This window comes from Orycteropus afer, unplaced genomic scaffold (assembly GCF_000298275.1).
Source record: "Orycteropus afer afer isolate SDZICR_OR568_19922 unplaced genomic scaffold, OryAfe1.0 scaffold00006, whole genome shotgun sequence".
In the NCBI taxonomy this organism is placed as follows: domain Eukaryota; kingdom Metazoa; phylum Chordata; class Mammalia; order Tubulidentata; family Orycteropodidae; genus Orycteropus; species Orycteropus afer.
Genome location: NW_006921593.1, coordinates 27686416 through 27709048, shown reverse-complemented (window position 1 = coordinate 27709048; position 22633 = coordinate 27686416). Strand labels below are relative to the sequence as shown.

At 56.0% G+C, this 22633-nt stretch overlaps 1 protein-coding gene across 1 annotated transcript; it reads left to right on the top strand.

Annotated features, from left to right (window-relative positions):
- Positions 1 to 18411: 18411 nt before the first annotated feature.
- PTMA (prothymosin alpha) lies at positions 18412 to 22253 on the top strand. The gene is made up of 5 exons (XM_007941994.2): positions 18412 to 18456; positions 20842 to 20913; positions 21179 to 21272; positions 21837 to 21910; positions 22206 to 22253. The coding sequence occupies exons 1-5, from the start codon at positions 18412 to 18414 to the stop codon at positions 22251 to 22253; spliced, it is 333 nt and encodes a 110-aa protein (XP_007940185.1).
- The last annotated feature ends 380 nt before the right edge of the window (positions 22254 to 22633 follow it).

Genomic DNA, 22633 nt, shown 5'->3' with positions numbered 1-22633 from the left:
ACACCTGGCGGAGGACCTGCTGAGCCAACGCCCGCAGCTGCCACTTCCTCCCTCGAGGAGCCCCCAGGCCGGCAGAGGGCGCGCCAGGCCCCTCCCTCCAGGCCCAGCCGCAGCAGCACATGGTCACTACCGGCCCTCCCAAGCCAGGTCCCCTTTGTTCCCCCTGTCCCAGAGGAGATGAGTGTTTGGGGGCTGCCCGGCTGCAGGGTCCTCCAGGCCTTGTCTGGTCATGCTAGTCTCAGCCCCGGGATGGACCTGGGAGCCGCAGGGATCCAGGCCACCACCCCTGCCACACAGACCAAAAGCCCACACATCACCCAATCATCCAACGTCCTCGTGGCCCATGGCCCCCCTGGCCCCCAAGGCCCTACCCCTTAAAGGCAGGCAGCTTAGGTCAGGTACTTAAGTCCCCTGGCACCCTAGTGTCTGTCCAAGAGCTTGTCAACGTGGTCCCCTTGGGAGGGGACCAAACCAAAACAAACCAAACTCACTGCTGCCCAGTTAATTCGATAGCGACCCCTCCGTGGGTTTCTGAGGCAGTATCATCTGTGGGTTTCCGAGGTGGTATCACTACGGCAGTAGAGTGCTCAACCTTCCTTCCGAGGAGTAGATGGTGGGTTTGAACTGCCAGCCTTCTGGTTAGCTGTCAAGTGCCTTAGGCACTATGCCACCAGAGCCCCCTGGGAGGGGACCAGGCTCAATGAATTGGGAGCTGAGGGCCCCAGGCAGCTATGGTTCACCGGCTGAGCTTCTAAAGCCTATCAATTCGCTTTCTCCCCAGTGCCCACTCTCTAGCGAACCCTTTGATTTCCTAAGGACAGAAGTTTTTGGTCAGGTCCGTTCCCCCAGCCCACTGCTTGGGGTTCTGGAGCAGTAGGAAGTGCAGGGTACATGTGGGAGTCAGACAGCTCTGGCCCAAAGATCCCCCACAAAGATCCCCCACGGCCTTGGGCCAGTGACTTACCTACTGAGCTTCCTTTTTCTCATCCGTAAAATGAGCATCACGTGCCTGCCTTGAAGGTGGATGAGCAGGTGGGCGGTGGGGGCACAGCCCCGGGTTCAGGGGCAGCACGCTCATGGTAGGGGCTCCACAGAGTTGGCTGTGAGCCTGTGCTCACTGTGCTGAGCTGCTGGGCCTTGGCACAGAGCTCGGACCCCAGCAGAGAGCCTCATATAGAGCTCAGTAAACCCCGGTCCGTGACGGGGATGGAGGTAAGCCCAGGAACACGGCATCTGTGCCACGAGCAAACAGCAGGCACAGGAGGGCCGGTGAGACAGCAGCCCTTGGCCTTGTTTGTGAAAGGCTTGTTTGCCGAGACCCGAGTTTCTCTTCCTGAAGGTACCTGGCCAGGTGCCTGGGCTGCACTCCTCCTTCTCCCACCAGCAAGGAAGATAGGGTTCCCTACTCCACATCCCCCACGCCCACGTCCCCTCTATTATCAGACCCTTTGCAGCCTCAGTTAGACGAGGCTCCCTCAGACATTCCGGTCCTTCCTCAAGTGTGTGTGGGTGCTGTCCCAGCCTGTGGCAGGGTGGGACCCCCGACTGCCCGCTGTCTCCACAGCCTCACTCAGAGGGCGTTGCCTCACTCCAAGTGGGTCCTGGAGCACAAGCAATCAAGGAGCCTTGGTGGGACAGTGGTTAAAGAGCTTAGCTGCCAGCAGAAAGGTGAGGAGTTTGAACTCACCAGCCACTTGGCTGGAGAAAGATGTGGCAGTCTGGATCTGTAAAGATTTACAGCCTTGGGAACACTATGGATCAGTTCTACTCCATTGGAGAGGGTCACTGAGTTGGAATCCACTCAGGGCAGTGGGGGTGGTAGTCTGGGGACAGCGCTAAGGTCTGAGGCTAATGGCCCTGGTCAGTGATCCATCCACAGCCTCACCTGTCCCCCTCCTCCCAGCACCCACCCCTGCCAGAGGCCAATGATGTCCCTGCCCCCAGCCCACCAGGCCAGGAAGCCAGAGGCTGGTGCCCAGCACATCCCTGGCCACTTGTCTATCTGCCCCCATCAACCTATTAACCAGGCTCACTCCCTCCTCAGTGCCTAGGTCCAGTGGCTCCCCTCTCCCCCCCACAGCTCCCAGACCACAAAATGCAAGTCTTCTGGCCTCGACTTGACGGTAACAGGCTTGGTTGTTTGGTTTTGCACTTACAGCTGCAGTGGGTCAGCTTTTAACCAGAGAGATCCGAGATGTGAATCAGTGAATCACGTGAGGTGACGGTGATGAAGGGAAGTCCCTTTTGCTGTTGGGGTGGGGGTGGGGGAGGCATTTATTCACTCTCTGATTCATTCATTCAACACCTGCTCAAAACCGGAAATCAAGCCTGTTACCAAGTAGAGCTGCTCCATAGGGTCTCTTGGCGTCATCTTTAGGCAGATGGCCAGGCCCTTCTGACGCACCACTGGGTGGGTTCGAACCGCCAGTCTTTAGGGGAGTAACTCCCTGCCATCAAGTTGGACCCGACTCATAGCGACCCCTCCTTGGGTTTCCAAGGCAGTATCTCTACGGAAGTAGATTGCCCCATCTTCCTTCCGAGGAGTGGTGGTGGGTTTGAACCGCCAGCCTTCTGGTTACCAGTCAAGTGCCTTAGGCACTATGCCACCAGAGCTCCCCTTTAGGGTAGTAGCTGGGCGCAAATGGCTTGCAGAACTAAGAGCCCTATCTCCTGCTGAGACATGGACGTGACTGGGGGTCCCTGATGGGACATGGGATGAGTCCCTAAGGGCTTTTGGGGTAAAGACGCAGATGCTGCCTCCTTAGCCTGTGAGTCCAGGCCGAGGCCTGGCTGGGGCTGGCAGAGCCCAGACCCCACAGTAGCTAGCACTTCTCAGCAGGGGCAGGGCCTGCTACATCTTTACCTGTTCGTCTAAGCGCTTGATTTGCTTTGTTTCTGTTGCTGTTTTGTTTTGATCAGAAACAGAGGTAGCAGGGAGCTAAGTGGGCTTGTCCTGGAGGCACACTAAGGGAGGATGGGAGATGAAGAACTGTAAAGCAAGGAGCAGGGAAGGGGGCCCCGCCAGAGGAAAGGGAATGGGAGCAGGGAGGTGGCAAAGCCAAGGCGACCTGGACTTCTGAACCCTCAGAGCACAGGTCCAGGCTGTAGAGGAGTCCCAATGTGGGACTGCTCATCTTTAAAGGCCCTGTTTGGGGGAGCCTCCTCCAGGAAGCCCTCCCAACTGCACACTTGGTGTGGACCTTTGTGACCATGCCTGCCCTCCCCACCAGATGCCAAGGAGAGCAGGGAGTCTGTGTGTGTACATGTATTTTTAAAAAATTAAATATATTTTTTATTGTGCTAAATACATCTATAATAAAACAGTTGATCTCAATCTTCACATCTATAGTTCAGTGTCATTAATTATGTTCATCATGTTGTTCAACAGGTCACTCATATCTGTTTCCAAATGACACCATCATCCTTAACAGAAAATGTCAGTGTCCACTAAGCACTGAGTTCCTCTCTGCCCCTCCTTCCTGCCCACCTCTGGTAATCACCAAGAAATGTTAGTCTCTGCACACTTGCCTATTCTCGATAGCCATATAAGTAGATCATAGAATATCCATCCACTTGTGACTGATTTCACTCAGCATACCATTAAGGGAGCTCTGGTAGCATAGTGCCTAAGGCACTTGACTGCTAATCAGAAGGCTGGTGGTTCAAACCCACTAGCCACTCCTCGGAAGGAAGATGGGGCAATCTACTTCCATAGTGATACTGCCTTAGAAACCCAAGGAGGGGTCACTATGAGTTGGGTCCGACTCGAGGCACATAACAACAACAAACAACAACCGTTATGGTCAAGGTTGCCCAACCATCACCCTTAACCATTCTCAACTCATACCATCAGCCTTTGCAGAAGCTCAAACGAAAAAAACAAACTCACCGCTAGCAGAAGCTCAGAGTCCCCTAAAAATACAGAAATGAACAGAGGAGAATAAAGCAAACAGCCATGAAGCTGCTTGCCCCTCCGCCAGCCCAGAGTCCTGACCGGCAGGGAGCCTGGAGGCCGCACCCAGCCCTCGAGTTCTGGATGGCTTGCTGACTGGTTCGTGGGCACAGCCACCAGACAAGGATGGGGTTCTGTGGAGGGGATGTGCAGGGTGTGATAACTACAAGCACACATGTACTCACCGAGGTCCTGCACTGGGGGCCCAAGACTGTTTCTGGTGGGAGTTGGGGCGAGGGTCCAGGGCTCAGGTGGTCAGCAAGGCCCTAGCCAGACAGCAAAATGACAGGATCCCTGGGAGCTTCAGGGCAGAGTGGGGTGACCTTGGCACTAAGACCACGAAACTCACCTCCTCCGTTTCTTGCAAAGCCACAGTCACCCGAGTGGACAAGACTGTTGACTAAGACGTGAACTAAATGGTGCAGGCACAGAGTCCAGAAAAAGCTCACATGCTCCACCTTCATCCTGCCAAATCCAAACCCAAACCCCGCTGCTGTGAGTCGAATTCAACCCACCGTGCCCCTAGAGGACAGAGTGGAACCCAACAATAGGGTTTCCAAGGCTGTCATTTTTTGCTGAAGCAAAGCCCAAACCAGACGCCATCATGGGGTCAAATCCGACTCACAGCGCCCCTAGAGGCCAGAGTAGAACGTCCAATAGAGTTTCCTAGCCTGTAATCTTTAGGGAGGGAGCCCTGGTAGCGTAGTGCCTAAGACACTTGACTGCTAACCAGAAGGCTGGCAGTTCAAACCCACCAGCTGCTCCTCGGAAGGCAAGTTGGGCAATCTACTTCCGTAGTGTTACTGCCTCGGAAACCCAAGGAGGGGTCCCTATGAGCCAGGTCTGACTCGATGGCACATAACAACAACAATCTTTAGGAAGCCGACTGCCACATCTTTCTCCTTAGGAGCAGTTGGTGGAATTGAACCTCCTATGTGTTTTGGTCACCAGCCACTCCTCGGAAGGAAGATGGGGCAATCTATTCCGTAGTGATACTGCCTCGGAAACCCAAGGAGGGGTCGCTATGAGTCGGGTCCGACTCGACGGCAAACAACAACAACATGTGTTTTGGTTAGCAGTAGAGCGTTCTAACCACTGCACTACCAGGGCTCCTCTCAGCCTGCAGAACTCTAACTTGAGTATTAAAGAGGGCTCCCCCTCCGCATTTCCCAGGGATGTGTGACACCCTCCGGATCCAGGGCCTCAGCCGTGAAGGACCAGGTTGACCCTCTCAGAAAGGAGCAGGAGGCCCTGGGCGAGGGGCAGTGTTTGGCGCATTCCTGCCCCCTTTTCCTAGGGTCTGTTGAGCCATTCTGCCCCCCCAGCGACTAAGCAGCCTGCTGGCACTCCTAAGAGAGAGCTGGACCCGAGTCAGTTAGTGTCATTATTTGGGAGAAAGAGGGGAGGGGTTGATTTCTCACTCATCCTTAAATAATGGCGGATCGACAATCTTAGAAAGTCCCTCCAAAGGCAAGAGATTGTTAAGGAGGAAATGTAGGTGGGGTGGAAGAGTGAGGAGAGGGCAGGATCACCAAGGCCTGTCTGGAGGGGGTGCTGGAAGGGCTGGAGAGTGGGGTGTGGTCACTTAGGGCGCCAGGGCGGAACAAAGGCAGGCCTCCACCTCCACACCCACACACACCCACACACACACCGCCCCCAGCTCCCTCTGGGAATCTCAGGTTTCTCTTCTGTAAAACGGCACCCCCACTTTATGGGTTGAGTGAGGTCTCCCAAAAAGTTCTGTTTAGACTGGAACCCCTGATACCGGTGAAAGTGACTTTGGAACTAGGGTCTTTGAAGGGTTAATCAAGTTCAGATGAGGTCATAGTGGATTGGGGGGTGGTCTACAGTCCAACGATGGGGTCCTTTTCTGTTGGTGGTGGTGGTGTTTGGTGTCTAGTCAGTTCCGATTCATAGCAACCTTAAGTACAACAGACCTTATGTACAAACAGAACAAAACACTGTCCGGTCCTGCGTCAGGTGTCCTTACAAGAGAGGGAAATTTGAGGACAGAGGAGACACAGATGGGAAACACCACATCAGGAGGGAAGCAGAGAGGAGTGATGTGGCCACAAGGCAAGGATCCTCGCCTGGAGCCTTCAAGGGGGCGTGGCTCCGCTGATTCCGGCATTTCAACTGGGCGAGAATGAAGTCCTGTTGCTTTAAGCACCCGGTTTGTGGCAGTTTGCTGTGGCAACCCTTGTTGTTGTTGTTGTTGTTGTTGTTGTTATGTGCCGTCGAGTCAAACTTGACTCATAGCGACCCCTTCTTGGGTTTCCGAGGCAGTATCACTACGGAAGTAGGATTGCCCAACCTTCCTTCCGAGGAGTGGCTGGTGGGTTTGAACCGCAACCCTAGGACACTAATAATACATCTGCCTTGATTGGTGTGAAGTTTAAATGGCATAACCTGTGAGAAAGGGCTTTAGGCATCCAGTGCTCATAGAAATACCTAAAGAACCAACCTACTACCAGGAGGAAGTGGGAAGAGAGCTGTCACATTGAGGGGACTGCAGTCAATGTCATGAAACAAAATGTGTATGAACTGCTGTGTGGAAAATGAATGCGCTCTGTGAACTTTCACCCAAGTCACACTAAGAATTTAAAAAAAAAAAAAACAAACTACTACTGTCAAGTTGATTCCAACCCATAGCTCCCCTGTAGCATAAAGTACAACTGCCCATAGGGTTTCCAAGGCTGTCAATCTTTATGGAAGCAAAATCCAAACCAAACCCACTGCAGCTGAGTCGATTCCGACTCACAGTGCCCCTAGAGGACAGAGTACAGCTGCCCGTAGGGTTTCCAAGGCTGTCAGTCTTCACAGCAGCCATCTTTCTCGCAACCTAAAATCACAGCAGGGAAAAAAAAATAAGAAGTTGGACTAAGAGGGAATAAAACAAAACAACCAACTCAATTGCTGTGGAGTTGATTCAGTCTCACAGCAACCCCACGTGGGACACAGTGGGACTGTGCTCCAGGGGTGTGACCTTTCAGAAGCAGGTCACCATGTTTCTTCTGTGGGGACCTCTGGGTGGATATGAACCGCCAGCCTTTATGGTCAGCAGCCAAACACTTAACCATTCGACCCACCCAGAGACTTCTAAGGGAGTGTAGAAGGGCAGGGAATAAGAGGAGCCAAGGGCAGGGTTTGCCCCTTCAGCCTTGGGGTGTGCTGTGGAACCCAAAGATGCACCTTGAGGTTAGCACTGAGCTTCCAGCCACCAAGACAAAGAGGGAAAGCGGGTGAGTTACAAGACCCCAGAGGTCTACCAGGAAAAGTACAACAGTTACTTGGCATAGGCCCAGCTCTTCCAGGTAATAAAAAGGGCCGGTGCTCATCAAGAGCTTTGTCGAATCTTTACATCCACCACAATCCAAAACACCCAAAGTCATTGCCACGTGTTTCTTGGTTGTAATCTTACTGGAAGCTGATTGCCAGGACTTCAAACCCACTGGGGGGTTTGAACTGCCAACTTTTAGGTAGTGGTGTTGGTACTGTTAGGTGCCATCGAGTTGGGCCGACTCACAGTGACTCCGTGCACAACATAGTGAAGCGCGCCACCTGGTCCTGCACCGTCCTCTCAACTGTTGCTGTTTGAGCTCCTCATTGCAGCCACTGTACTGATCCATCTCGTTGAGGGTCTTCCTCTTTTCTGTGAACCTGTACTTGACCATGGACAATGCAAAAGGAAGACCGAAGAAGAGTTGATGCCTTTGAGTTGTGGGTTTGGAGAAGAATGCTAGACTACCATGGACTGCGAAAAGGACTAACAGATCTGTCCTGGAAGAAGTGCAGCTGGAACACTCCTTGGAAGCTAGAATGGCCGGACTCTGTCTCACCTACTTTGGTCATGTTGTCAGAAGGGACCATTCCCTGGAGAAGGATGTCAAGCTTGGTAAAGTGGAGGGTCAATGAAAAAGGGGAAGGCCCTCAACGACATGGATTGACACAGTGGCTGCAACGATGCGCTCAGGTATAGCAAGGACTGTGAGGCTGGTACCGGACCGGGCAGTGTTTCGTTTTCCTGGGCATAGGGTCACTATGAGTCGGAGCCAACTTGATGGCACCTAATGAGAACAACGACCAAGTACTGTGTCCTTCTCCAGAGACTGGTGCCTCTCGTCCAAAGTATGTGAGATGAAATCGCTCCACCCTCCATTCTAAGGAGCATCGGGCTGTAATTCTAAGACAGATGTGCTCATTCTTCTGGTGGTCTACGGTACATTCTGCATTCTTCGCCAATGTCACAATTCAAACACATTTAACTGAAGAAGAATTGATGCATCTATCCTACCCCACCCCATTGCAGCCAGAGAGGAGGTTCCCTAGGGAAGGAAGGCCTCTGTCTGTGAAAATAAAACCCTATTACAATCAAGAAAGGAGAGCTGGTGGTCAAGTGTTAAGAACTTGGCTGGTAACCTAAAAGTTGGTGGTTCGAACCCACAGCTGGTGGCAAACATTCATGCCACCTAGGGCCCTTAGGAGGAGCTCTGGTAGCATAGTGGCTAAGACACTTGCCTGCTAACCAGATGGCTGGCGGTTCAAACCCACCAGCCACTCCTCGGAAGGAAGGTTGGGCAATCCTACTTCCGTAGTGATACTGCCTCGGAAACCCAAGGAGGGGTCGCTATGAGTCAGGGCTGACTCGACGGCACATAACAACAACAACAACAACAACAGGGCCCTTAGGAGCTTGTTAGTGTGATTCCTATCTTACTGCTAAGCAAACTGAAGCTCATGAGGTTAGATTGTTATCCATGGACTCAGAGCTCCAAGCTACATAGGCAGGTGGGGAACCTTCATCGTCAGGGATCTTACTCGCTACACAGGAGGGCAGTATGGTGAGGAAAACAACCCCAGGCAGTCTGGGACCCCAAGGCCTGTGGTCTTAACCACCAAGCCACACTGCCCTGCTGGGGAGGCCCAAAAGAATGTTGTCCTGTGTGTCCTCATAAAGGAACATTTTGCAGTGTAGTATTTCTAAGGCCTTGGCTCTAGAACAAGACATGCTAAATGTTCAAGGCAGATGTTCCAACTGTCTACTGATGCCATTAAAAGCTCTCACAGAACACCCTGGGAACATGGTCTGTAGTGGGCTTTCTGGTGAGCCCTTGGCAATAAGCAGTTGCAAAATGCAACCCCCCCCCCCCTTTAGCTCTAACTAGAAAAATCTTCCCTCACAACCAGAAATCACTTATCTGGTAGCCCTCCCACCCTATCCCACTCCACCCCACTGCAGCCAGAGAGGAGATTCAGCTGGAGGTTGAAGTCCTCAGTCTGTGAAAATAAAACCCTATTGGCAATCAACAAAGGAGTCTGGTGGTGCAATGGTTAAGCGCTTGGCTGTTGACCGAAGGGCTGGTGGCAGTCTGCTTCGGTATAGATGACAGCCTTGAAAATCCTATGGAGTAGTTCTACTCCATCTCACAAGGTTACTATGAGTTAGAATCCACTTGACAGCAGTGGGTTTGTTTTTGGGTTTTGGACCAATCAACAGAGGAAAGCTGAGATCCTGCCTCACCTGCCAGGGTGAGGATGGGGTGAACAGAGGGGCCCTGATACTGGTGGTGATTCTTAAACACAGTGACTCTCCCCCAAAAGCTGGGTCTGCAGCTGTGACCAAAAGTAACATGGCAGTGCATAAGGATCCGAGTTCAAATCCCTGCTCTGCCACTTACTATGCCTTTGGGCAACACATCCCCACTCTGTGCCTCAGTTTCCTCCCTTGTGGGAATAGCTACAACGCTCCTAGGATTGAGCGAGTTATGGTGCGTCTAGACCTGAGAACAGCGTCCACCCAGAGGACGGTCGGTGACCGGGAGCTACCATCCTCACAAGCGGCCTCTCCGCTCACTGGGCCAGGGTTGTGCCTCTGGTCATCTGCTGTGCTGTGGATGGAGCAGGTCTGGCGGGCTCTCGGTCAGTGGCTGTGCTCTGAGGATGAAGGGCACACCTGCATTGCCTCTGTAGGTCTGGGACAGGCCAGGTTTCAGAACGACCCCTTCCTGCAGCCCTCCCACTCCAGGTTCTCCTTCCTGCATTCTCCTTGTCTCCCCCCAAGCTGCCCAGACCTGCGTCTCTGCTCTCCCCTCCCTTCTTACCCTGGCTTCAGGGTCTTGACAAGCCCCATTTTCCACAGAAAGCATCCTCATCACACCTGGCCCCTCCAGTTGGCCCTGGTCTCTGAGTGTTCAGAGCTGGGTTAGCCAGGGTCCTCATCTGGCAGGGGCAGGGCGGGGTGGTATGAGGGCCCACTCTGCTGGGTTGCCTTGGGCCAATGAGGCCCTTTCCCGGGCCCCGGGGTCCCTATATGTAAAATAAGGCTCTTTTCATCATCTGGTGCTCTGGTGGCATAGAGGCTAAGGCATTTGACTGCTAACTAGAAGGGTGGAGGTTCAAACCCACCAGCCACTCCTCAGAAGGAAGATTGGGCAATTTACTTCTGTAGAGATATCGCCTTGGAAACCCAAGGAGGGGTCCCTCTGAGCCGGATTTTCGAGGGCAGTGAGTTTGTTGCTTGTTTTCATCGTCCTCAGCAGATTCCACCCCATGTGTGTCTGACTGAGGAGGGCTGCCTTCTCTCTCCTCACAGTGCTGTGGTAGCAGGCGTCACACCTCGATGAGGTCTTACCGGAACAGAGCAGTCCAACCTCTACTTCTTCCCAAAGTGTAACTGGACAAACCCAGTACACGGTCACACAGACTGGGGGACAGAACCAGACCTGGCCCCTGCCCACGTCAGGCTCCCAGGGCCAGTGGGAGGTGGGTGCTGACCCACTTGTGTGTGCTCAGTTGTGAAATGCTCTCCCTTCAGACCTGGGTGATGGAAATGAAGGAGTTGAGGAAGATAAAGGAACTTGCTTCAAATATTCGAGGATAGGAGCGAACGCTGTAGGTCCGTGAGCTCCCACTCCCACGGCTGGCTCTGATGGAGGCCCAGAACGGAAGGAGAGGCCGGGGCTGAGGAGACAAAGCACAGAGAACCCCACTACCGCTGGGCAACAGCCTCCCACGGAGCTGAACATTCTAAGTAACCAAAAGTTCATGGCTAAGGGCCCTTCTTAACCCTCATCTCTCCCTGCTTGGAGAACAGCTTCATTTTGCGTCAGCTCACTGACTGGTTTCTAATTTCCCATTTATCTCTTTCTGTAGGTATCCAGGGCACGTTTTACTTCTCATCATGAATGCCTCTGCATCACATTTGGCCTTGTTTCAGGTGATGACTTGTGAAGAACATTCTGGAACACAACTAACCATCCTGAAAATCTTAATCTTGGCCATACATATCACGTATGGCCCAGAGGAGAGCAGTGAACACCAAGCTGAGGACTGCTTCGGGGTCTCGGCAACATGTCTTGGTCAAAGACTTGGTGTATCTTTGTGGGCCTGTGAACAGACCAGGGCAGACAGAGGACAAACAGCCATGCTGTGCTTGCCCTGGGGGCTGGGCTGTATTCTGGTTCCCATTCAGCAAGTGGGAAAATTGTTGCCAGCAGCCAAGAGGGCAGGGAGGTGTCTGGCCAAAGCTTCTGAGGTAAGCATCTTAGCAGCAGGAGGAAGTGCAGAGCCTGGAGAAACTGCTGAAGGGGGCTGGCACACCAGTCACCATTTGAGGCCACACAGGCTGCTGACCCAAGAGAACAGGCTGCGGCTAGGGGGCGCCAGGCAGGCCTCGTGTGTGAGGGACGTGAGCATAGCTCCCCTGGCTCTAAGTGCACACAGGGCTGGCTCTAACCTAGAAAAGGTGCCAACAGCTTCCTGTCCTAGGCAAGGTGTGTTCTGGGGTAATGAGGGAGAGAATGCTTTTGAGAGGCACCTGAGAAACCTCCTCCGCCTCTTCTAGGGACCCTTGCTCCCACCTGGATCTAGAAACCACGGGAGCTGCTTGCTGGCGACCTGAACAGGCAGCCGAGAGCTCCCCCGGCCCAGGGCGTGGGAGGTCCTCATCCCTGTGCCACCAGCTGCTGCTCTGTGATCTACACTAAGCCCCGCAATCCCTCTGCTCTGCCATCTGCAAACCAAATGCTCCCTCAGTGTCCTCCCCGCGCCGTCCCCCCGTTTCTCGGTGGCAGAGATGTGGAAGCTGAGTCGAAGCTGTTTGTGGCCTGAGGGCCACAGAGACCCTTGTTCTTGGCGGTGGTTAACAGATTTCTTCAGAAATGTCACTCTTCTGTCAGATGAGTAAGGGCTGGACTAGTGTGACAACTCGTCCTGGTTTTCCTGATCAAAACCCTGAGTGTTTTGCGTCCTGGGACCCTGTCAGTGTCAGGCAAATGGCTGTGGTTTCTCCAGGACTGTTTCAATTTGAAAACTGGGAGCCCCTCCAGTCCCACATCCCCCCGAGTCTGAACTCCCCCGTGGTGGAAAGGCACGAGCAAATCCTGACTGGTTGCGTGTCTGCCATCTGCCTGTGTCCCCATCCCTCACACTTTGTTCCCCCAAACAAGATTGGGGTGTAGTCTCTCTAACAGACAGGGGAAGGTAAGTCCTAGAATGCCAGCCAGCCAGCCTGTCTCTTCTGAACTTAGCTGGGCCAGGCCTGGGACACAGAGACCCCCCAGTTGGGGTGTACCCTGATTCCCCATATGCGACCATGTGGCAGCACCCCTTCAGTAGGCAGGAAGGGGCGGTGTGGAGGTACTCAGTTATATGCCTTCTCACACAGACAGGTGTTTAACCTTTACTAGGTGAAATGCTGTCCCAAGCGTTCAGAGAGGGGGAGGCCAGGTATGCCCCCTAACCAGGGCCTTCGTTTGCCACAGTGAGGCTGGCCCCCCACACTCTCAGGTGGTAACTGGAGCTTAAGCAAAACACCCACTGAGCCTCAAACTATGCAAATAGGTGCATATACACGGAGGATGCAGGGAAGAAGGGCTGGGAAAGGGGGTGGGGGTGGGGGGGTGGAGAGGAAGGGCCCGGAGACGGAGGGCTCCTGCCCGTAGTTGGGGGGGGGGGGGGGGCAGACAGAGGGTTCCTGAGGCCCCCAAGGGGCATGTACACAGGAAGTGGAGAACTAAGGAAGCCGGAGGAGTTGGCCATGCGCACTGCACACACATCTCCCAGCCTCCTTACCTAGTCTGGCCCTAGAGCCCCAGAGCCCTCCAACATCAAGTGATGAGTTCCCTGCCCTCCCCATGCCGAGTAGGAGCCTCTTGGGGCTGCCAGCCCTGTGGGGGTGCCAGGAGCCAGGCGTCTGGCCCAGCTCCCCCAGGAGGACAGGCAGGCAAGCCTGGCAGGGTGAGCAGGCCTGGGCCTGCTGGGCCGGGGCGCAGGCCTGGGGGCGCTCTTACACAACCCTGCCCAGGCTCAGCACAGTGGTGGTGGCGGTGGCGGGAGAGTTGAAAGGCCCCTGGCAGGTCCCCAGGTCCTTATGCCTGAACTAGGAAACCACAGCTCGAAACTCCTGGCTTCTGAAGAGTGGAAAGGCAGGAGCTCTTGAGGCCTGCTCCATTCCAGCTGCCTCCCAGACTCTCACTCCTCCGAGGCCAGGGGAGCTGCCAAGCGCATCAGGCACCGACTCACAAGCTTCCAGAAACTCAGCTAGGCCAGAGCCCTATTTCTTACTAAATACGGGAAGAGTTTGTTGGTGACATTGTTCTTTTGTCCAGAGCCCTGTAACTCAGCTAGGCCAGAGCCCTATTTCTTACTAAATACGGGAAGAGTTTGTTGGTGACATTGTTCTTTTGTCCAGAGCCCTGTAACTCAGCTAGGCCAGAGCCCTATTTCTTACTAAATACGGGAAGAGTTTGTTGGTGACATTGTTCTTTTGTCCAGAGCCCTGTTGTTGTTGTTGTTTGCTGTCGAGTCGGCCCCTCCTTGGGTTTCCGAGGCAGTATCACTACGGAAGTAGGATTGCCCAACCTTCCTTCCGAGGAGTGGCTGGTGGGTTTGAACCACCAGCCTTCTGGTGAGCTGTCAAATACCTTAGGCACTATGCTACCAGAGCTCCTAGACAGAAAATGGGGGTCCGGAAAACACTGCAGACACTACTCTAACACTTTCCGCGTATCAACTCCTTAAGTTTCCACAACAACCCTTGTAGATAGGCAGATTTACTGCCATTTCTGTGTTTTACAAGTGAGGAAGTAACCTGCCCAATGTCATATAGCTAGGGTGGCAGAGCTGGGATTTGAACACAGGTCGCTGTAACCAGCATTTATATTCTTCCTGGTCATTTGAGAATCCAGCAGAATTGTGAGACAACTGATTACGAATAGTTGGAAATGGTTTCAGAGCAGGGGTGGCAACCTTAAATGCCTACAGGGCCAGGCAGGTGAAACGAACTGTGACTCAGGTGGGTGGGGAGAGGCCTGTGGCCCAAGTTGGGGGTGTGGCAGAGGCCCCGAGGTGTCCCTATGCAAATTCCTTAAGAACAAAACTTGCCTGGAGGGGCCCTGGGGGCCTGGTTCAGGGAGCTCTAACCTAAATCTAGGCACCTGAGGCTGGGCCAGGACCAGACCTGGGCTGGCAGCCTGGCCAGCCACAGGCACACCAGCTAAGTAGCAGCTCAGAGCAGTGGAAGAGAAATGCGACAAGAATTGCTCGGTTCAGAAACAGAAACCGAGAGAGGTAGGGAGTTGTTGGAGGTAGGGAGGTGCCCGGGGGTGCAATGAAGCTCTTCATTGCCTACATAGCTTGACCACTTACAGGCAGTGGAGGAACTCTGGTGGAAGCACTGAGCTGCTAGTCAAAAGGTCGGTGGTTCGAATCCATCAGCCACTCCTGGGGAGAAAGGTGGGGCTGTCTGTTTCCATAGAGATTTACAGCCTTGGAACCTCTAAGTAGCAGTTCTACTATGTCCTAATCGACTGGATAAATAAAAACTTACTGCCATTGAGTCGGATCAGACTCATAGCGACCCCTCCCTTCGTAGGCAGTGTCACTAGGGAAGTAGATTGCCCAATCTTCCTTCCGAGGAGTGGCTGGTGGGTTTGAACTACCAGTCTTTTGGTTAGCAGTCAAATGCCTTAGGCACTAAACCACCAGAGGTAATGAAGAACTTCATTACGCTGGCAACCAATCGACTGGATGGCAGTGGGTTTTTCTTCTGTTTGTTTCATGGCAATGAGATACCAACTCCTGCTTTGAGGAGGAGGTCAGAGGAAGAGGCCTCCACTCGAGTCTCCTCTGTTGTTGTTGTGTGCCGTTGAGTAGGTCCCGACCCCTCCTTGGGTTTCTGAGGCAGTATCACTATGGAAGTAGATTGCCCAACCTTCCTTCTGAGGAGTGGCTGGTGGGTTTGAACCGCCAGCCTTCTGGTTAGCAGTCAAGTGCCTTAGGCACTATGCCACCAGAGCTCCTAGGGTCTCCTCTAACAATCCAGATTCCTTGCTCTAGGATTTGAGCTCCAACCCCCTCACTGATCCACCAGGTAACTCCAAGTCCCTTGGTCTGCCTTTTTTGACTTGGTAAAAGGAGGAGGTTATCTTATTAAAGGTTGAATCTATAAACTTGCTGATATTCAATTGGGTTTGACCTACCATTTCATGTGACCACAATCTTATGACCATCAATTTCACATGACTGAATCCCATAATTGTCCTACCCACCTTGTAAGAGAGAATTAATGTAACGCTAGAAGCATGAGCCAGAGACTTGTTGAACACAGGTGGGGCTCTAGAACCAGGCGGGCATGGTCTTCCTCATCCATTTCTAGGTCAGCCAGCTGCCTGGACATTGGGTCAGGCAAAGCAGTTCTCGGAGGGAAGTTTAGTCACCCAGCTTCTCTCGGAGCGGCTCTGGTGGCACAGTGGTGAAACTTTTGGCTGCCAGCTGTTCCAACCCCACCAGGTGCTTCTCGGGAGAAAGGTGGGGCAGTCTGCTTCCATTAAAATTTACAGCCTTGTAAACCCTATAGGGCAGTTCTACTCTGTCCTACAGGGTCGCTGTGAGTCGGAATTGACTTGATGGCACTGGGTGAGGTCCTCCCGGGTTGTTAGGCCTCCCCCCACGTAAGAGTCAGAATCCAGAAACGTCGTGTCCATTTTTCAGATGTGGCTACAAAGGCGGCTGCCTTCCACACTGGGAAGAAAACACAATTCAAGAGCTCACTGCATCCGGGTTTTGCGGACTGAACAATTTCCTCGAGGGGAAGCAGAGCTTAACAAGCCCGTCAGGTGGCTGGCGTCCTCCGACTCGGCTTACGATGCCGCAAAGACCCTGCACCTCTCAGAGGTTATAGCCCCAAAGAGGTGGCAGCGGCCGGGCAGCCCCAATGAAGACAGCCTGCGGCAGGCGGGAGGGGACAGAACAAAGAGCTGGGACGCGCGGTCCTCAGGGACACCGTTGTGGGAGTCCCTAGGATTGGCGCGCTGTCTCCCTGGGGAGCCCATCTCCTGCCATTGGCACGTCTTGGGTCATGGCCGCGGCTCCCTCGGTCGGGGCTTCTCCCGCCCAGGCAGGCCAGAGACCTGGCGGGCTCTGCCTTCCTCTGCCGCCCTGCACCCGGGGCAGGATGGCGACCGCTCGGCAGCGGGAGGTGGAGCGGCGCCCCCGCCCTGCTCAGCACCTGGCTCACGTTTCTCGCGGCCAAAGGACAGGGAACAGCTCGGCAAAGCAGTTGTCACGAGGATGCGGGCCTGGCGCGTGCGGGGCAGGGGGAGGGGACCAGACCCGGGGCGGGGGGGAGGTCGCCTAGGACCCTGTGCCTCCTCTCCGCAGGGCAGCGGGGCGAGGACGTGGTAAACTCAGGAAAGGGGCTTCGCGGTGGAAATGGGAACACCCCGCCCTGACTAGGAAAACCCGAGAAGGGTGACTCAGTCTCTCCTCCTGTCCCTGCCTCCAAGTTCTGCGGGCTTTGGTATCCGTCCTCTCTCCCTCGAATCCAGACTCCGGGTTTTCCCCATTCCCAGGTCGGAGGCCCCAAGAGAGAGACAGCAGAGCCTGCCAATGGCAGGACGCAAAGCGTCAACTTTGTGTTCGCCCGCCACTCTCAGCCAATGGACGGTCGTTTCTCTGGAGTCCCGCCTTCCGTGTCGGGCGCCCCCTTCTGGCAACATAAAGATGAACGCTATCTGTCGCCATCTTGTGTGTGGCACAAAGTAATTTTCGGACTTTTCCCACCTATTTTCGTCTTTCTTCCCACACGGCCGGTTTCATAGTTCGACCATCAAGAACGGTGGCGATGAAGAAGGTGTCGGTTACAGTTTTTAGATACTCTGCGTGGGTTCGAGTGCCACGTCACGCATGCCGAGTCCAGCGCCATCTTGAGTGTGGCGTTTCGATAGCTCCCTTCCCCGGGCTCCGCGTGGTTCTCGAAATGGCGCCCCAGATTTCAAAGAGCCCTCGAGGACTACCCCACCTGGTGTAAAGGGGCGAATATTTCCCCCAATAGTCTCGCAATGTAGACGCTCACGTGCCCCTTACAGCACCTAAATGGGGTAGGAGACAAATGACTCGATGGCCGGGCGCGGCTCCGTATGGAGGCTGCCCCGAGGATTTCGCGACGGCAGTGACCGCCCGGGGTACGCGCCGCCCAGGGTTGAGGTGCGGGGATCGCTGCCTTAGCAAGGAGCACGGGCTGTTCCGCTCGAGGATAGAAGCTTGCACCTGCCCTCGGGTCTCCAAGTGTGTGTGCTTGGCACGCTGCCCGCTCGTCGGCCGTCTCAAGCGGCGGACGCCGGGGCTGGTAGAAGGCGACAGGGTCACCGCCCCGCGGCCTCGGGGCGCCCGGGCGGGGATGGGACCCGGGAAATGAGGGGGAAGGACGGGGCGGCCCAGGTGCGTAGGTCTCGGCCTCGCGCCCTCGCCAGTCGTCGTGAGGCTTCCGCCCACTTGCACTGGGGCAATTTTTGGTCGAAGGTGCCCGACTGCGGTGGGCGGGCAGGTCCGCGGTCCTGAGCGGGGCGCAGCCAGGCACCCAGGCCGTCCCCTCCCCCCGCTGGCAGCCGTCGTGCTCCCGCCACCGCCCCCTCTGCCCTCCCTCTCCTTCCGAGCAGCCGTGGGGGGCGGGGCTGGGCGGGCAGCTTTGCCGCGCTTTGCCTTTGCGTCAGCAGCTCCAGCAAAACAGCGCGGGAGCGCGCGGCCTGAGCGCGCCCGCGCGCTCCTCTCCCGCGGCCTCGGAGACCGGGCAAAGCCTGAGCCTGAATGACAGTGCGGCCGGCGACTGCGCAGCGCGGGCCGCGCGGAGGCACTGCCGCTTTAAGCACGCTTGCCCATTGTTCGGAATCGAGCCAATGAGCGAGCGCCCGCTCCCTGCGCTCAGCCAATAGTGTTCGGGCAAGGGAGGCTGAGCGCCGCCCACTAATCTATATTAAAGGTTCTGGCGCCGCGTGAGTCCCCCACTGGCTGCTCTGAAAAGCCATCTTTGCATTGTTCCAGCGTCCGGCTTCTCGCTCGCCGCAGCCACCTCCGCCGCGCGCCTCCTCCGCCGCCGCGGACTCCGGCAGCTTCCTCGCCAGAGTCCCCGAACTCGCGCTTTCTTTGTAATCCGCCGCATCGGATCACCGGCGTGCCCCACCATGTCAGACGCGGCCGTGGACACCAGCTCCGAGATCACCACCAAGGTGAGGCTAGGCGCCGCCCGCCCCCTCGGGGTCCGCGCGCCACCGCCGGGTCGAGGTTTGGCGCGCGGCGGGCGAGCCGCCCGGGCTCGCTGCACCTTCCGCAGAGAGCCCGCCGCCTGGGCCCGGTGCCTCGGAGCGGCCCCCTCTTTGTGTGCGCGGGGGAGGGAGCGGGCAGCGCTCGGGCAGCCGTGTGCCGTCGGGGCGCGAGCTGGGCGCCGGGGCTGAGGCGGTGGAAGTCGGGGCCAGCTGCGCGGCCCTCAAACTTGTGTGGTACTTGTGTGCGCGGCGGCGTGAGAGGAGAGCCGGGCCGGGGTCGTCTGTCGGCCGGGTACACGGAGATAACTTTGAAACTCGAGCGTGTCAGAGTCGGAAGTGCGGCGGGCAAGGGCCGGCGCCGGGCGAGGGCGGCACGGAGACGCCGCCGGCGGCGCTGCTCTTTGTTCGGCGCCGGCGGCCGGTTTCGCGCCCTGGGACGGCTCGGCGCAGAGTATTTGAGGCTGGGGCGACAAGGTGGCGCGGGCCGGCGGCCGCGACGTCGGGTCCCGGCGGAGGTGTGGAGGGCCCGGAGCCCTCGCGGAGTGGGAGCGGGCGCTCTAGGGAGCGCGCCGGGGCAGCCACGGGCCGCAGTAATTCGCCCGCGGCACGCGGCCTGACTGAGGTGGCGGCGAGCCCACGCGCCTGAAGGGGAGGAAACAGAAAGTGAAGGAACGAGGCGACGATGGGCGCCCCCCGCGGCTGCCGGGCAGCGCAGGTTGCGCGGCTGCCCCGGGGGCGACGGAGGCGAACAAAAGCTGCGGCCGGCGCCGCTCCGCGCTGCGGGCTCCTTGCCCTCGGTGGGAGAGTAGCGTCTGGAGGCCAGCCTGCCTCTTTGCCCTTCGGCCCCTGTCTGCGCCCCTGCGGGCACCGGTGCGAGTCACCTTGGCGTCTCCTTAACCCTTCTGCGCCTGGAGTCACCGCCCGCCGTCCCCCATGGGTGACTTCCCGGGCGTTGCGGAGCTCGCAGCCCCGATCCCCGCAAAGGGCTCTTCCGGTTGCCTCTGGATCCAGTCAGGAGCCAGTGTGGAGGCGAGTCAGGCCCCCTGCGTTCGCGTCCTTCCGAGATGGTTACCCGGGAGAGGCACCGCGGCGCGCGTCCCCGACGGCCTCAGGCTAATGGGCCGAGAGTGCTGCGGGCTTCGGGGCGCCTCCCGCGGTACTTTGCCCGCCAAATGTACAGATGGAGCCCTGCAGGTGGGGCGGCAGGGGGCGCCACAGGGAGTGGAGTCAGGCGCGTGGCCGGGCGCGGTGGAGTAGACACGGCCCGCCAGTCTGGCGTCTCCGCGGAGCCGGGGCGCACTTTGCGGCCCGGAGCCATGTGCTCCGCGCGCGCTGTGATTGCCGAGGCCCGCGCGCAAAGCCCGCCGGACAGGAGCTGCGCGCCTGCGCGCTTCGGTCTCCCCACCCCCACCGGTCCCGGGGGCTTCGGCCGCCAGGGGGCGGGAGAGGGTGGCGCGGGGCTCTTGGCTGCCCCGCGTGCCTGGGGAGCGGGCCCGACAGGTGCCCCCGGGCTACTGGCCACATGGCGACCGCCCACCCCGACGCCTGTGCGTGTTAGCCTGCTCAGTCGTGCTGATGGAAAAAGTGACGGACCTTCGGGGTGCCAGCTGCGGATTTGCGCTGTAGGACCTGGCCCACAGGGGCTGGAGGGAAGCGATACGCTTATTTACACGTGAACGTGATGGGATGGACGCTAGTGGCTCGGGGCGGTGCCTCTGGACACAGGGAAGCCGGCGCAGCCGGCGCCTATTCCCAGGCAACGGTTTGCGGTCTCTAGGGACAGTTACCCGATATCGGGGTTGGTGGGCCGTGGAGTTCCTTGCCAAATCCTGGACTGCCGTGGGCTTTAGCGCTGCTTGTTGACCCTTCTGCCTGTTAATCCCTCCCATCCCCTTCTCAGGCGCGTCCGCCCATGGTGTTCTCGCAGCGCCACAGCTCTGCCGCCATCGCCTTATTTATGAAGGATTTGTGGGAGGCGGAGCTCCATCTAGTAGGACACAAGTCTACCCTGGGTGTGTGTGCGCGAGAGAGCAGTGTGTTCCCGGGCTCGTCTGCCTGGCCAGACGGGTTTGGGACTGCGGTGCAGAGCCACATGGCTCCTTTCGTAAGAAGCGTAGGGGGCGGCTGGGCTGCAGCGGGCTGTGTGAGCTGCTGTTGGGGTGTTTACACGGTGAAGGAAGAATTAGAGGCGGGATCGCGGGCGCGCTCGCTGTGGCCTCAGGCTTTGCCACCTTCCTTCCGCCGGCTCTGCTTGCGGCGTGCAGCCTCTTGACTTTGGACATACAGTCCTTCCCTTTTCCTTTGCCAGGTTGCTCAGAAGACTTACTGGTTTCTTCTTCCCTTTTCAAGGACTTAAAGGAGAAGAAGGAGGTTGTGGAGGAGGCGGAGAATGGAAGAGATGCACCCGCTAACGGGAACGCTGTGAGTGTCTATCTTGTTCACGAACTGACTCCTGGCAGGCAGGTCCTGTGGCCCAGGAAGTTTTCTTTGCACTGGTTTTGGGCTGAGCTTTTGGCGTAAGGGCGCTTGTTGGATCTTTGTCTAAGCTGGAGGAGTACTGAGTAGGCTTGGGAGGAAGGGACAGAGGGTGAGGGGAGCCCTGGAAAGAGGGCATAGGAGGGGTGCTCTGTCCTTACTTAGCACTAGGCTAGTAGGTTAATGACTTGGTGTATTTTCTGTCGAGGAGAACGAGGAAAATGGGGAACAGGAGGCTGACAATGAGGTAGATGAAGAAGAGGAGGAAGGTGGGGAGGAAGAGGAGGAGGAGGAAGAAGGTGATGGTGAGTAGTCTCTTTTCTCCCCCACCCCCTTTTTTTTTAAATCTTTTTTTCTGACAGTGCAATACTGTATATTCAAAAGGGTTCATCTTTGATGTCTGTACCTCCCATGTACCTCTACGTTTTCCTCTTCCTCTGTTGTCACCCTTTTTTTTTTTTTTTATTTGGTACCTTTTCACAACTGCTCCAACTAAAGGGAATGAATTGGGAGTTGATGGAGTTGGAGCCGTGATGTTTAGGGACCAGTACGTGGATACAAACAACTGGGCTTGGACTTGAGTCCAAGTTGGACCTTCCTTGACTTAGTCTAGTGACAGGCTGTGCACACACAATTCTCCCACTGGAGAATGTCCCTGAGTGGGTGTGGGTTCCCTGTTCTGCCCACTGCATGAGACACAGGGACAGATCAGGGCACTGCACCCCTACAGAACGGTTTCTGGGAGACTCCCCACAGAGAAGTGTTGGTACCCTCGTTTTGACTGCCACTGGGTGGGAGGAGGTGGTTCAGAGCCCTTTCTTGGTTGGTTGAGTTAGGGCATTGTTAAATTGGTCCCTGATTTTCTCCAGGTGAGGAAGAGGATGGAGATGAAGATGAGGAAGCTGAGGCAACTACGGGCAAACGGGCAGCTGAAGATGATGAGGTGGGTTCTGGTTTAGGAAGAAAGGGGGGCTTGGGATCTGTAAAGGCCCTTTCAGTCCAAATAGGACCTTGGGTACTAAAGCTTTGAGCAGATGATTCTGACTAGGTGTGGGGGTCAGGTCTGAGGGGCTCATCTTAGAAAGCTGGAAAAGGAAGGAACTTGGGGATGAACCCAGCTTCCCAGAGACCTGTCAGGCTGCCAGTGCTTAGCCCAGGTTCTGCTAGGAGCTGAGGCAGGTGGCTGGGGGGACTGGGGTTGGTGGGAGCCTGAATATGAATGTGTTTTTCTGCCCAAGGATGACGATGTTGACACCAAGAAGCAGAAGACTGATGAGGATGACTAGACAGCAAAAAAGGAAAAGTTAAACTTAAAAAAAAAGAAAAAAAAGGCCACCGTGACCTATTCACCCTCCACTTCCCGTCTCAGAATCTAAACGTGGTCACCTTCGAGTAGAGAGTCCCGCCCGCCCACTGCGGGCAGCGCCACCTGCAGATGACACACGCTCTCCACCACCCAACCCAAACCACAACGTGAATTTGCAACAGGGGAGGGGAAAAGAACCAAAACTTCCAAGGCCCTGCTTTTTTTCTTAAAAGTACTTTAAAAAGGAAAATTTGTTTGTATTTTTTATTTACATTTTATATTTTTGTACATATTGTTAGGGGTCAGCCATTTTTAATGATCTCGGATGACCAAACCAGCCTTCAGAGCGTTCTCTGTCCT